Raw genomic sequence first — 15906 nt, forward strand, 5'->3', positions numbered from 1 at the left:
GACGTCTGTCCTCATAGGAGATGGCACCTGCAGAGTAATGTCTGTTTGCTCCTTCTTTCTGTGTTGTTTTGGAAATAATGTGTTCTATTTCCTTTGTCCTCTTCAGGTTTGGGATTCTGCGACTGGGAAGCTGGTGCACTCCTATGACGAGCACTCAGAGCAAGTCAACTGCTGCCATTTCACCAACAAAAGCAATCACCTCCTCTTGGCCACCGGCTCGAGCGACTCCTTCCTCAAAGTAAGTGTGGCTATGAAAATGACGCAGATGACTTTGTGTGCACCACCACCGCACCCTGCTGTTTACGTCAATTCCTGATTTTTGGCCCTGCAGTTACGGATTGGCTCAGGACACTGTGTTAGGCAAGGGCTTTTTCACAGGCTGCATCTCCAGCTCCTCCCAGGGTTATTGTTGCCGCGATAGAAATGTCCATATTCTAAACTTCATATCCATAAACAAATAATGAAAAAAATGGCATCACTAGCTTATATATTGGAAAAGTCTACTGTGAGTATGGATTCCGGGGTGGACTTTCCAGATACATCAGCTGTGTTCGCAGGTCCTCGCTCCCTGTCTCTTGTCTCTGCTGTCTTTGGTGGTCCAGTCATACTGTCTTCATGTGCCAGGAAGTAACTCAGCTCTAGGTTTGTTTCTCGTTGTCTCAGAGTTCCTAATCACACTGCAAGAGAAGCCTGTCCTAGACCCTGTGGGACGTCCTACTTCACCCCACTTAGTTCAGGTTCATGGGTGAAGTCCTTGGGTTATAGAAGATTATGTCTTGTATTCTCTTTAAGTGGATGAATATAGGGAGATTAAATATTCTGGGCTTCTAGAAAGATGCTGTCTCCTTTTGGATTTTTTGAAAAAATAATTTTGTTTAAAACTTTTGGTCCATGATGTCACAGCATTTTTACAGTGGGACGTGAGAGTTCTAGGAGGAGTGGGTGAGATATTTTAGAAAACCCCAGGCTGGCGAGACAGGAGGAGCCTGGGTTCCATAGCCTGGGCTACGGAGTACAAATGTGTCTCAAACAATTTCTATTTTACCCCCTTTCAGAAGGATAAGGCAAGCCTTTATGATAGAGTGCCACCCTGGCATTTACCTGACTCCAAGTTCAATCTTGTGCACTGCAAAGAATAAAAAAAAAGATTTTTCCTGTCCTGTTTTATGCATGCTTTATCTGCATGCTATACTTGACTTTTTGTTTAGAGCAATCTACAACAAATCCTGTATATGTCATTTCACCCAAAATATTTCAGCTTTACTCTTAGGTTAAGTACTGTGCCATGACCATACCTAACAGCCGAGAACTGTAGTTTTGTTATATATCTGGCTTGTGTTAATTTTCTAATATGTGATCTCAAACCTATACTTTCTACCATAGGTTGATTAGAATCAGAATCCAAATAAAATTGACACTTGGTGGTTGTCCATTTTATTCTGTTAAAAACTCTCTTTTCTTGTATTTCCTTCTCATTCTGTTGGTGTCCTAGACAAATAGAATTACTTGTCTCATGGACCGTCTCTGATTTCTTGAGTGGCTTACTGGAGTTATTTGACTGGATCTTCTAACCCCTGTAGTTCCTATATCATGGTATAGGTTTTGAAGATCTTAGGACTGTTAATACAGCTTGTAGTCTAGTTAGTTATCTCAAGGTTTGGGAAGTCCTAGAAACATGTGAATTTTGCTTAGACCATTTTCATAACCTAGCATTTGAAAGTAGGGATATAATTTACACAGTGCTTACTGATTCTTGTAGCCAGTTAAATATGATGATTCTAAACCACCCTGTTAAAAATAAACAACAATTGTTCAGTTAATTTAGTGTTCGGACTAAAAGCCTCCCCAGGCCTTAAGTTCTGTAGCGGATTGAGATGCTGAACCAGAAGTTGCCCTGTTATTAACCACAAGTTTATCTTTGTGTGTGACACCTTTGTATTGCCGTGAACCAAACATCAGCCTACAACCAGAAACCTCAGATAAAGAGGAAGAACTTAGTACAGTTATTGGCGTTCCCTGTTTAGCTTAGATTCATTTTTTTCTCTTTTTAAATTAATTTTAATTGTGTGGATGTGTGGGTGTGTGGGTGTGTGGGTGCAAATGGAGGCCAGAGAAGGGGACCCTGAATTCTCTGACACTGACATTGCAGACTGTTGTGAGCTTCCGGTGTGTGTGCTAGGAACTGAGCTTGGGTCTGCTGGGAGAGCAGCTCATGCTCTCTAGCCCCCAGTTAGTATACATTTCAAGATACATCCTCTGATGTAATTCACATACACAGGCCCAGATCTCCCTCTCACTAACGTTGGAACCACCTTTCCAGTCTCCACTTCCTCCTTCTGCCTTAATTATAATTTTACAGGGGCCAGTTGCCTGGGCTGCTCTAGAACTTTGGAGCTTCCAGTGACCCTTCTCGTTCAGCCTTCAAACGTACTTGGAACTGTAGGTGTCTTCACCACACCAGTCTCTCCAGTACTGGCTAGTTTTTACATGTCTTTTTTTTTCTTTCCAAATAGCTCTGGGACCTGAATCAAAAAGAATGCCGCAATACTATGTTTGGCCATACAAATTCAGTCAACCACTGCAGGTTTTCCCCGGATGACGAGCTGTTGGCCAGTTGCTCAGCTGACGGAACGTTAAAGGTAAGCTTTTGCACACAGTAGAGGGGTCTAAGTTTAGAGGAATCCTTATGATTTGGCTTAGATATAAGTTTCTGTTGGTGTTCAGAATGTTCCAGAACTCTGATACAATACCCGAGATCAGCAGCCTATAAAGGAAGGAAGGTCTGTCTTTGCTTGCAGTTTCAGAGGTTTTGTCCTGACCCTGTTGTCTCTGCCTGTCGTGGGGAGTGTGTGCTGAAAGCAATTGCTTACCTAAACGGTGTTGTGGAAGCAAAGAGGGAGCCAGGAAGGAGCTGGGCTTCCACTGTCACCTTCTAACTTGGTTTCTTCTAGGCCCCTCTTTTTTTTAAGTTATTTTCTTTTTAAATCTTTTTTAAAAAGATTATTATGCATGAGTGGATCTGCATGGTTCACCTTTATGCCAGAAGAGGGCATCAGATCTCACTATAGATGGTTGTAAGCTACCACGTGGTTGCTGGGAATTGAACTCATGGCCTCTGGAAGGACAGCCAGTGCTCTTAACTGCTGAGTCGTCTCTCCAGCCCCTAGTGCCCCTCCCCCGTTCTTAATGCTCCAAACCTCCTGATACAGTGCCACAGATGGGGAGCCATACCTTCAGCCCACGAGCTTTTTGCAGTTTCTAGATCCAAACCATAGCCTCATTATCTACCTGTAGAAAAGAGCCTTTTCCTTCAGCTTCTAAGGCTCCCTGACCTACTGTTATTTTTGAATGATCTGTAATCTAATGCTTAAATTCTTAACTTTGGGCATATATTACATTCTAAGGACTATGTGCTGGGCACTATACTAGGCTTTTGGGTGTGCACGTGGGCCCCAGCACGCACGTGCACGTGGCCAGAGGACGGCTTGTAGGAGTTGTTTCTCTGCTTCTCACAGTTGATTCCAGAGAATGAGCTCAGGCTGTCAGGTTTGCGCTCTTCCAGCTGAGCCGGTTTGTTGGCCTGCAGGTCCATTCTTGTGCAGATTCAGTGCAGGCCTTTGCAGCAGAGGTTGTGATTGCTGGCTGCAGAGCCCAGAAGATGGCATTTTGCTGCCATTCTCCCTGTCTTCTGGCTGTTGCTTTCTTTCCACCCCCTTATCTGCTATGTTCCCTCGGCCTTAGAGGGCATGGTCTGAGGGTCTTCTTTAGGACTCCCTCGTCACTCGTTCTCAGCACTTCGCCAGTCACGAGTCTCTGCGTCCTCCACCGTTGGTCAGAAACATGCACTACATTCCAGCTGATGGACACGTAGGCTGATCCCAGCGGTGTGGTCAGTGCAAAATCCTGAGCTGAGAAATTTGTATGTCGTGTTGCTCAGAGACAGGTGTTTGGTTTCTGCATTCACGTGTGAGTGTTACTAGCAGTGGGGATCAGGCATCCTTACACTCCTAGGGAGAGCTGTCTGTGTCGATGGCTTCCCCACGGTGCTGTTAAGTCCGTGTCACTGGCTGCTTTGCACAGTGACATGCAGAAAGCAGAGGTCCTGCAAACGGTGCTAGATAACAGTGTGTCAAGGCCAAAGCCGGATGAAGCTTTTCTCGTTTGTGGGAAGAGCTGTAAAAGTATTTTACACCCCAAAGGCTCTGGGATTTTCCCTAAGCTTGTGATATGGCATCAGGTTGACAAGCTTGTGCTTTTTGGACCTTAATGAGAAAACATTTTTAAATGTTTTATTTAAAGATTGTTACTTAAAGCGCACAAGGGCTTAGGGTGCACAGGGACCCTGGGTGCAGTTGGTGGCCTCCTCAGAACGCAGTGGTGTGGTCTGGATCATCTCCTGATGTGTGAGATTTTATCATTGCTAGTGAGGGACTGAGTTAGGTGGAGAAGTGGATGTAGTGAGATTCAGTTATGTCAGCTTATTTACTTATTTATTTATTTTCCTAAACCTAAGCAATGGTGCCTTGTTTGTCCTATTTACAGTATGATTTCTCGATTCTGTATGATGTGTTCAAAAATTACTTCACTCGTGTTTGTGTGTTTATGTTCGTTACTCGTGCGTGTGTATGTGTGTTTATGTTCATGAAGTGTTTGGAGCTCAGAGAACAACTTGGGGGATCCACGTCTCCCTTCATCCTGAGGATCCTCGAGCTTGAACTTAGGTGGTAGACTTGGCAGCCGCTGTTTCCGCCCACCACTGAGCTGTCTCACCTGCCTTCTTTCCCGTGTGTTAGGAAGGCTAACCGTATCAGTGCCTGCTGTCTCCTGTTTTATTTCACCCAGTGGAGCTGCAGTTGTCCCCGGGTGAAGTGTTAGGGTTGGACAGCTTTGTGTGTGTGTGTGCCCAGCCCTTGGTCTGGGACATGGTAGCGCTTGTGAAGCCAGGACATTGCTCCAGGTCTGAGAGAGCAGAGTGAACAGCTTCTTTTCAGAGGCTGTTTTTTGTACTTACTTGTCTGACTGCTCTAGAATAAGGCTTAGTGTGCCTCCATCCCCCTCTCCCAGGAGCTGGTTAGCTCCGCTGCACTGCTCAGCCCCACCAAGCACAGTGGAGGCCTTGCTTCCTCTCAGGATAGCTGTTCCGCCCTCTGGGGTCTCTTCATATCTGGACGCCCACCATGCACTGGGCAGAACAGCTTTCTGCTGGGCTTGTGGTAGACGTGAAGCTTCACTCATGCTTGCCCAGCAGAGGGCAGCAGCTGCCAGTTGTGAGGCTCTCCTACGCTGTTTTCACTGTTCACACCCGTCTTCAGCCACTCCACACTGCACCAGGCCCAGTTACCTTTTGAGATGAGATCTCTTGTAGCCCAGGCTGGCTTCAAACACACGATCCTCCTGCCTCAGCCTCAAAGTACTAGCTTTACAGGTATGCTAACTGTGTGCAGCTCAGTTAGCGTTGGTGCGGAATGGAGTCTGGAGTTCCTAATTTAAAGCCTCATAAAGCGCCGGGTATTTGTGAAAATTCATTAGGAGAGTATGCTTGTGTGACGTGTAATCTAGCTTCATTCCAGGGGTGTGGGTTGGGAGTAAAGCGGTTGTGTTGTTTTGAAAACAGCTTTGGGAAGTGAGCTCAGCAAACGAGCAGAAGAGCATTAACGTGAAGCGGTTCTTCCTGAGTCCAGAAGACCCTCAAGAGGACGTGGAAGTGATGGTGAAATGCTGTTCCTGGTCTGCAGACGGCTCTGAGATCTTAGTGGCCGCCAAAAACAAAATTCTCGTAAGTCAGGCCATCTTGCTTCACTCTGACGCAACAGTTTCCACTTTCTGGTGTGGCTCTGTGACTGGAGCCGGCTTCCTAACTGCTCATGATGCTCTGGGGGATACAGAAGGCCTTGTGAGAAGCAGTCAGAGATATTGTTTATTTTCCCAAGAAAGACAGTGTGAAACAACTGCTTAAAGCCAAACACTACAACAGCAGTTTCTTAATGTCAGGTCAGTGTTCCTCCAATGTGGTATTTTTTACTTCTTTTTTTTTATGTGCATGGGTGCTTTGGCTATGTGTGTTTTTGCACCATGTACATGCAGTGCCTAGTGAGGCCAGAAGAGGGCGCTGAATCCCGTGGAACTGTAGTTACAGATAATTGTCAGCTTCCATATGGTGCTGGAATTGAACCCAGGTCCTTTGAAGGAGTAACCATTGCTTTTCACGGCTGAGCCATTTTTCTAGCTCCACTTCAGTTTATTTGAAACAGAATACTTTCTTCATTCATCACTTAAAATAATTAAAATATCCACTATTGCTAGGCGTCTTAACTGCGGTCATCATTGTAGATTCCTGGGAGATTCCCTTGTGCTAAGTTTTTACCTCACCCCCAAATCCGCCCCCTGCTTCTAGTAGTCTCTTTAAGTACTCCCCCCACCAATCTGATCGTTCATGTTCCTGTCCCCACCCTCCCTCAGTCCACTCATGAAGTCTCTTCTATTTCCTTCTCCCAGGGAGATCGAGGACCTCCCGCATGAGCCCTTCTTGTAACTTGGTCCTCTTGTGTGTCTCCAGCAGTGGGAACAGTGACTGTTTCTAACTCTTTTACTGACTTTTGAGACCCTGCTCCTCACTCATTACTGGGTCTCCTCGCCCAGCCTTAATGCATGGGGAAGTGCTGCTTCTTTTTTTGAGACAGGGCTTTGAAGCCTGTCTTGGAACTTGCTCTGTCGACCAGACTGGCCTCGAACTCACAGAGATCTGCCTGCTTCTGCCTCCCGAGTGCTGTGGTTGAAAGCGTGCACCATCACTGCCCAGCAACTTATTGTTAATGCAGTTTAATATGCTACATTTTGTTGATATCCATGGGAGACCTGCTCTTTCCCGAGCAGAAATGGAGTGGGTGTGAATTGAGGGTGGGAACAGAGGGGGACTAGGAGGAGAGGAGGGAGGGGAAACAGCAGCTAGGATGTAAAATAAATAAATAAATAAATAAATAAATAAATAAATAAATAAAAATAAAAACCCAAAAAAAGATAGATTGATTTTGATGATTTTCAAAGTACTTAAAAAAGATTTATTTTTAGTTATGTGTATATGTTGTGTGCCTGTGTGGGAGTGTGGCTGGGTACATGTGACTGAGCGGAGGTGCCTGCTGAAGTCAGAAGCATTGGGTCCCCTAAAGGAACCAAACTTGTGTACTTTGAAGGGCAGTGAGTGCCCTGCTGAGCATCGCTCCAGCCTCTTAGAGTTTAGTTTTGTTTTTATCCCTCGTACGGTTTGATGACTCTAATGAGAGAAGAGCTCCTTAAGATGTAAGTGAGAAGGAGATTTTCATAAGGTCGGTTAAGACATACAGAAGAGTAAGTGGTTAGAAAATACCTTCCTCTTTTCAGATCTCTTGCTAGCGTGTGTTCTGAGTACTTGTCAGCTACATAACTTAAAATATAAGTACCCAAGAGATGTGGTAGATTGCTGTAGCTCTGTGGTAACAATAGGAACTGAGCTCTGAGGAGCCACAATGGTTTGTCCAAAGTTGGATTGTGAGGAGGGCCACATCTGATTTATGGCCCATGGATCCTCTGTCCTAACACTAATTTTAGAAGACATGACTGGTGGTATTACTGTTTTAGACAACATGAGTCAAGGGACCGTCTGTTTATGTGTAAACTCACTGGGGGACTGGATGCTTGTTTATTGATCTAATAATTGTGGACCTGGGTCCTTGGTTGCTTGTGGATTTATATCCCTTTAGCATGGAACTAAGAAGAAAAATATTTCCATCTTTAAAAATAATCTTTGCATTTGTAAAATTCAGAGATTAAAAATTTGATTTTTGTTGTGATATAAATATATATTGTAAAATTTTCCATTTTAAACTGTTCCCCCCCGCCCCAATAACTAGGGTATTAAATTAAAGTCTTGAAGATAAAGGCAAGCACTTACTTCTTCACTGAGTTACAACCCCAGCTCTTTTTCATTTTTATTTTGAGATAGCATCTTGCTAAATTGCACAGGCTGGCCTTGAACACACAAGTATAGCCTAGGCTTGCCCCAGACTTGCAAACCTCCTGCTTCAGCCTCCTCAGTAGCTGGAATTAAAGTTTTCCAAACCATTTTTAAATGTAATAATTGGCATTTTTTTTTTCCAGAATTTCTCTTTGCAGGTCAGGCCTGGCTGTCCTGGAACTCACTCTGTAGACCAGGTTGGCCTCAAACTAAGAGATCCACCTGCTTCTGCCTCCCAAGTGCTGGGATTTAAAGACATGCGCCACCACTGCCTAGTTGCCACTGTATGTTTCTAAAGGCTTTCATCACTCAAACAGAAACCCATTAACACTAATCAGCTAATAATCCTCTATTCTCGATCCCCATTCCCTGGTGACTAACAACGTGACACATGAGTTCGTCTTCTGGAGACTGTGCAAGTGGAATTATATAATGCTCGGTTTATTTATGCTTGACTCATTTCCTTGAGCACAGTGTTTTAAAAGCTTATTTGTGTTGTAGAATGTGTCAGATCTAAACAGTCTCTCTGTATGTGTCTACTCACCACTCACCCTTCTGTGCAGGCTCCTGCTTCCTTCCACCTCTTAGGTGTCGTGGATAATGCTGCAGTAGACGTGGACACAAACATCTGTTTGGGACCCACAGTACTAATGGATTTGCTAGATCACTATGGTAATCTCGGAGGAGGTGAACTTTCCCACAGTGGCCGCATTGTTTCCTTTCCTACGAGTAGTTTACAACGCATTGTTTCCTTTCCTACGAGTAGTTTACAACGGCCTTAGCTTCTCCGGTCCTCAGAAACACCTGTTGCTGGATTCCACTAAAAATCTTACCTACTTTCCTTTAGAAATTTAGAGCCATTGAGTAGGTGTGAGGTGGCAGCTTGATGTGCATCTATTTATTTATTTATTATGTGTTTATGTATCCAGTGTTCTGTCTGCGTGTGTAGGCCTGCACTGCTGGCCAGAAGAAGGCATTGTAGATGGTTGTGAGCCAACGTGGTGGCTGGGAATTGAACTCGGTGCCTCTGGAAGAACAGCCAATGCTCTTAACCTCTGAGCCACCTCTTCAGCCGTTGATATACATTTTCCAGATAATCAGTGATGTTAAAGGAAAAATCTTCTCTCTCACTCCCCGGCTGATGATAGGGATTGAACCCTGTGCTAGGCAAGCCCCACCACTGAGGTCAATCCTCAATCCCAGGGAAAGTTCACTTTAGAACATTAGAAGATCTGCTCTAGTGTGAAAGGAAAAGATACGTTCTGTGTAAAACATCTTGTCTTAAAACCTATCGACTGGATCCCTATTTATTATCCTGGATGATTGCCCTTGCCTGTAGGTCCCCCTCTTGTTCTCCCCTCTTTCTCCCCTTCTTTCAGATTCGTGTATTGTTCGTCTGCTCGTCTGCTCCTGTCGGCAGGCCTTTCTCTTCTGTCATTCCCTAGCTGGGTCATTCCTGTTTCACATGTGCCTTTTTTTTTTTTTTTTGGTGTTATTCTTAGCCACTGATTTTTAAGAACAACCTGCCCTGGGAGACATTTAAATATGATTTCCTGTTGTTTGTTTTTGGCCTTCCCTGCTGTGCTTCTTGGCATCTGCATGTGTCCCTGTGCTGTGCATTCGCTAAGCCTCTTTATGGCTCCCACTGGAAGCTTTTGTTTTGTTCCTGAGGACTGTCTATGTTCGGTCTTAAGTAACTAGACTGTATCAATATACTGTATGTGTGTATGAAGTATACATCGTCTTACTATTTGGCAAAACCTTTGGAAGAATATATTCAACATTTGAAAACCTTTCAAGAATTGAAATGCAGGTTATATTGATAAAAAATAGCTTTTTTGGTTCAAAAATGGGAAAATGATTAATAGTAATGGAATAATTTGATACCTCTGGAGAAAAATAGAATTGGTTTAGCTTATATTTCATTTTCATAAGCTTTTGCTTTTTATTATTTTGACCGACTTTGCTCCTGAGTATACGTTTTCTCCCTCGAATCAGAAGCACCAGGGAGAACGGCTCTGTGCTTACTCGACTTCTTTGTTTCTGTTCATGCGTTCACAAAGGTTGTTTCTCTCTAGGCCACCTTGAGAGATTATCTGTGATGAACTTTCCTCTATAGAAGATAGCTTTCGAGATGAGCTGTATTTTAAAAATGATATATATAGCAATTCATGTCTGTGTAGCTATCAGCATTTATGCCAGTATCAGTAACTATAGGTTTTCAGGACTTACATTTTACTTCTGAGATATGAGGAACATCTTTTAAAAATAAATTTAGATTCAATGTGGGTGTAATTTCGGATGCTTTGTTTTTATAGCTATCTCTTTATTTTGACAGCTCTTTGATATTCATAGTAGTGACCTGTTGGCAGAGATCCATACAGGCCATCACTGCACCATCCAATACTGTGACTTCTCCCCCTATGACCATTTGGCAGTGGTTGCCCTGTCCCAGTACTGTGTGGAGGTGAGTAGTTGAGCTTATTCAATGGAATGTGGTCTCTAGAGATCACATGACAAAGAGCGGGCTACCTAAACCCGTACTGATGAGGATGCTTTCTTGTACAATTGTGTTTTCTTCATAGCCTAATAACATAAAGCTTCGAAATATTCGGTTATATGACTAGCTATATTATTTTAATGTGGTTGAAGACATGATTTTACAATGGTGGAATGGGAGGACCATTTACCAAGTGTTTATTGATATCTAGCATATGGAATAATCATTGGTTTTCTAGGTTAAGATAGGGCGTTTCTTTTAGTTTTACCGTGTGTGTATGTATGTGTGTGTGTGTATGTGTGTGTGCATGTGCGTGCATGCATGCGTGTGCACCTGTTCAAGCACATGCAGAGGCCTTAATCCCTTTTCTCTTTATTTCTTTAAGAAAGGCTCTCTCCCTGGCTGTTGGCTGGCAGCTGGCCATGGAGCTTTGGGATTCACCTGTTGTTACCCCTAAATGCTGTGATGACAGGCACAGCAGCCATGCTTGGGTGTTGAGCCTGGGTCAACACAAGCTTGCACACAAAGTGCTCTTGCCCACTGAGCCGTCTCCCCAGCCCCAGGTGCTATTCTCTTTAAAATCAGTGAGTTAGTTCAGATTCTTAGATCCTTTGAGTCGGGTGAGATGGTAGCCTTGTCATTGCCATGCACAAACAGAGTGATTCTTACAAATTCCTGTTCTTGTTTACAATTTGACACTTTCTGGTGAATTTCATGATCAACCTTCCTCCCCATTTCTAAGATCCTTACCTCTGTCATTCTTAGAAAGGTCCAGGAAAGGATGAATGTCTTCCTTCTTGGAATGTACGGCTTTGCTGTGGAAGCTTCAGCTGACAAATGTGAGAGGTGCAGTTAAAGAAGGAGAGGAGGGGTCTCTTGAGAGTTCACCTGTAGGTCGCTTTCATTTCTGTCCCTTTTTGCTGCATTTTCCAGTTTAGATTCTAGAGATAAGGCAGGCTTTTCATAATCATTTTGTAACTGAAACTCAGCAAGTGAAATCCATTGGGCATGTGATGGAGCACTTATTTTGTCCATGCTAATTCTGCAATCATAAAGTAGGCCTGTAATTCAAAGTGTAATGAGGGCACGCAGGCACATATGGTACTTCATTAGACTGGAATATTTTTGAGAAAAGTACAGCAGAACCCAGGATGGAATGCAGCGAGGATGGTGGTAGACTCCCACAATTTGTAATAAGCATGGCTAAAAAGAGAAATGTGGACATGCTACAATTAGTGTGCTCATTTATTGTAGGGCTTCACAGCCAGTTCAGATGAAGGTTGGATGACAGTATTAGAGAGAAATAATCTTTATATGGAAGCTGCTTATGTTCATCCTGTTATTTTTAGATTGATTAAAAAAGATAAACCATGTACATGACAGATTCCAAGCATTATAGTAAGTCATTTTTTTTTTTTTTTGGATTTTCGAGACAGGGTTTCTCTGTAGTTTTTGGTGCCTGTCCTGGAACTAGCTCTTGTAGACCAGGCTGGCCTCGAACTCACAGAGATCCACCTGCCTCTGCCTCCCGAGTGCTGGGATTAAAGGTGTGCGCCACCACCGCCCGGCCTAGTAAGTCATTTTCAGAGAAATCTCATTGTCATCCGATGTGGGATTCCCCTCTGTATGCTGCGAATACCATTGGTTAATAAAGAAGCTTGCTTGGCCTGATGGGGTAGAACAGAGCTAGGCGTGGAAAACTAAACTGAATGCTGGGAGAAAGAAGGGCGGAGTCAGAGAGAAACCATGTAGCCCCGCCAGAGACAGATGCCAGATCTGTACCTGGTAAATTGTGGCAATCCACAGATGAATGGAAATGGGTTAATGTAAGATATGAGTTAGTCAGAAATATGCTTAAGCTATGGGCTAAACAGTATCACAAATAATATGGTTTCTGTGGCATTATTTCGGGGCTGAGCAGCTGCGAACGAACAGTGGCCTCCTACAACAACAATCATTGTGACCTCTTTCCTTCCCTCATTTTCCATCTCATAGGCAGCATCTTTTTATATATCTAGGCAGATTTCTGTATGCACACGCATGTCTATAGCCATATATATATATATATATATATATGTATGTATTTATTCTTCTCTATTTTTGTTAAGACAGGGTCTCATGTAGCCCAGGCGTGCCTCCAAATTCACTATGTAGCCAAGAATGATCCTGAACTTTGATCCTCTGCCTTCTTGTTGGGTTTTATATGGTATTAGAGATGGAGCCTGAGGCTTTTGTGCATGCTAGGCAACAACCAAACCACATTCCCAGTCTTTGTAGTTCTTAAAATGTTTTTATTTATTCTTTGAGCATTTCATACATTTAATTTCTAAATTAAAGGTAATATATGTTCTTTACTTTTTCTGTTAACAGTATATCATAGAGCTTAAGTTATCGGGCAGTATTTTTCTTATTCCATTTTGCATAGTATTCCATTGTGTGATTAATTATAGTATATTCATTTAGTTTCCCTGCTGCTTTCAAGGTATTTTCCTTATGTATATGTTCATGGCTTTTTGTGTGAATGTGTGTGTGTGTGTGTGTGTGTTGTGGTGTGAACCCAGGGCCTTGTGTTCACTAAATGTGAGATGTACCAATTGACCTATACCCACATGGCAATTTCTGTTATCTTTGTTTATTTACTATTAAAAATGTAATTATATAATAAATAATCTTACGCAAAATCCAGTTTTAAATTTTGATAATGTGTTTTGAGGCTTTATTTGTAGAAATAGTGTTGCTGTGTCAGCCTTACTTTGAGTGTTCTTGTTATATTAAACCACGTTCTTTGTTTATCCTACAGTTGTGGAATATAGATTCACGCGTAAAGGTAGCTGATTGCAGAGGACATTTAAGTTGGGTTCATGGCGTGATGTTTTCTCCTGATGGGTCATCATTTCTGACGGCTTCTGATGACCAAACAATACGGGTGAGAAATATTGAGATTTTCATTTTAAACATTTATTTGTTTTTTTGTTTTTGAGACAGGGTTTCTCTGTGTAGCTCTAGATGTTCTGGAATGTACTCTACAGACCAGGCTGGCCTCTATCTCTTGAGTGTTGGGGGTAATGGCATGTGCCACCACTGCCTGGCTCATTTTAAACTTTTAAACTAAATTTATTGAGAAATAAATTGTTGGGAAGTAAATTAGGGGAGGTAAATTAAGAAACTACTAGGCACTTATTTATTCTAGAAAAGTGACTGCTTGTTACCTGGATTAGATCAGTCTCGTTCGTCTTGTTCATTGCCTGTTACTGGGGCCAGGTGCTGGGCCGAAGACGTCTGGCTTTTTCCTTAGTTCTCCTGTTTAACAACATGGTGATTCTCGTCGCTCGTATATTGTACCTTTTAATTTAGTTGTCATTTATCTCTACTTTCCCTTTCCTGTATTCAGATCCTCAGCATTTGTTCCCTCTCTGCCATGTTTTCTTTCTTATTTGACTATGTGATGTTTCTAAGATATTGTATTATGTGCAGTACAGTCTCACTATTATTTTGAGACACACCCATTTCTGGTTACATCATTTTTGCTCAGATACAGATAGTGACTCTTGTTCATCAGAGTAAATAGCGACTTCCAAGTCTACCATTCAGCTCTTCCACAGTGTGATCTCGCTGGCTCTCAGTCCGTCCTTCAGTTTATTCCTGTAGATAGTGTTTCCCAAATGCCTTGCTTCTGTTCCTTTCCTGACACATATTACCTCATATGCTCGGAAAACCCTCCTTTCTCTACCATCCTAAGATCTGTTCAAGCCCTCTTTGTTTAGGGGAATATCTGTCTCCTTTAAGATTATGTAATTCTGTGTCACTTTGGATTGATGCCTATTGGATTGATGACTTAAAATATAGATTTGATTTGACTCTATCTTTCCAGTATTCCATTGCCCCCTGACTTATTTACATATTTAAGAATTATATTCAGTTGTTTGAGTGTAGGAATCTTAGTTGGTGCCGGGAACATCTAATACAGTGCTTTATACAAATCATAACTAAAGTTTATTTAATGCTACTCTTTGTTAGACATCATGCAAAGTACTGTACATGTACTGATTTACTAATCCTCATCATAGGAAGAGAGCATGATATGTTAGGTCCAGGAAAGGCCCAGAGGACCTGTGCTACTTAATGCTTCCTAGACCTGAGCTAGACTACAGATCAACTCAGAGCTTCTTTCTGTGAGGAGGAGGAGAGCTGCAGTAAAGCACAGCTTGTGTAGCCACCGCCATCGCGTGCTGCTCTGCTGTGAGCTCTGTGTCTGCTGTAGACGGGAGTCAGCCAATCCTCACCTTCACATAGCACTGGGCTGACCTCTCTGATGTCACAGTTTTTTGTTAAAGGAGAACTCCCAGAAACATTTTGATTGCAGAGCCCACAACTCATGTAATAGTGACTATTTTTTTTTATTATAGGATGTGTTAATAAATATTTATTGTTGTTGTATAGCCTAACAGGTGAATTTTTTCTACCCTAGGCATTTTAATTTCGAATCATAATTTGTTATCTTGCTTTGAAACTAGAGCCGTCCTTACAGTAGATCAGGGAGGACTGGTAATATATTGTTATTTTAGTTTCTTTATCTCTTACTCAGGTCTGGGAGACGAAGAAGGTGTGCAAGAACTCTGCCATAGTGTTAAAGCAGGAAATAGACGTCGTGTTTCAAGAGAATGAAATGATGGTCCTGGCAGTTGACAACATACGAGGCCTACAAGTGAGTATGTTTTAGAAGACACTGGAAAGATGGTTTGGGTTGCACTTATTTTTTTCTTTTTTCTGTTTGTGTTTTTGTACAGGATCAGGTCTAATTGGTCCTAACAGATGCCTGCTAGGCATTAGTTGAATAAATATATGACTCTTGAGTTGAGGTTTGGATATGCCAGTACTTAGAATTAAATTACATGCTATTTAAAAAGAAATAACCTCCTTTATTAACCTGGCATCTCTCTTGCTGTTTGTGATCACTTCCCTTAGGGTCTTGAGAATCCCACAAAGACAAACTTGAGCTTCTTCAAAATGGTGATTTGGATGTGTCTGATAGGGAAACAAGAGGTGAACATATTAACTGAAGTATTTTTTTTTTTTCAGTTAGGGGAAGGAAAATAGGGTCTTTGGAAGAACAAGAATCATCTTAAGTGGAGGAGTCTCATCAGAGCTGTGGTGGTGGGAGCTGGACTTCCCATATTGAGGCACTCCTGCTTACTAATTTACTCACACATCTGTCCAGTTGTTTTTGAATACTCACTAGTCCTGGAGAAGGAAGGGATTGTGTTGATAATATTAGAATAGCGACATTGCTGGGGATCCGAACAGCTGAGCTCAGGCTGACCCGACCCAGGGGCCCAGTGGCATAGGAAAGGTACTTACGAGCCTCCGAGTGCTGGAGAGAGGTAGCAGGTGACCCAAGGGATGCTGCCATCCAGGA

General features: G+C 42.7%; 1 protein-coding gene across 1 annotated transcript in view; it reads left to right on the forward strand.

Moving 5' to 3' along the window:
- Apaf1 (apoptotic peptidase activating factor 1) overlaps positions 1-15906 on the forward strand; it is a 71086-nt gene that overhangs the window by 30171 nt on the left and 25009 nt on the right. The window contains exons 15-20 of the mRNA XM_048418247.3: positions 107-238; positions 2514-2639; positions 5615-5776; positions 10329-10457; positions 13291-13416; positions 15076-15195. Coding sequence (XP_048274204.3) covers positions 107-238; positions 2514-2639; positions 5615-5776; positions 10329-10457; positions 13291-13416; positions 15076-15195 — 795 coding nt within the window. The remainder of the gene's footprint in view (positions 1-106; positions 239-2513; positions 2640-5614; positions 5777-10328; positions 10458-13290; positions 13417-15075; positions 15196-15906) is intronic.

Source organism: Myodes glareolus, chromosome 26 (genome assembly GCF_982192425.1).
Source record: "Myodes glareolus chromosome 26, mMyoGla1.1, whole genome shotgun sequence".
NCBI classification, from domain to species: domain Eukaryota; kingdom Metazoa; phylum Chordata; class Mammalia; order Rodentia; family Cricetidae; genus Myodes; species Myodes glareolus.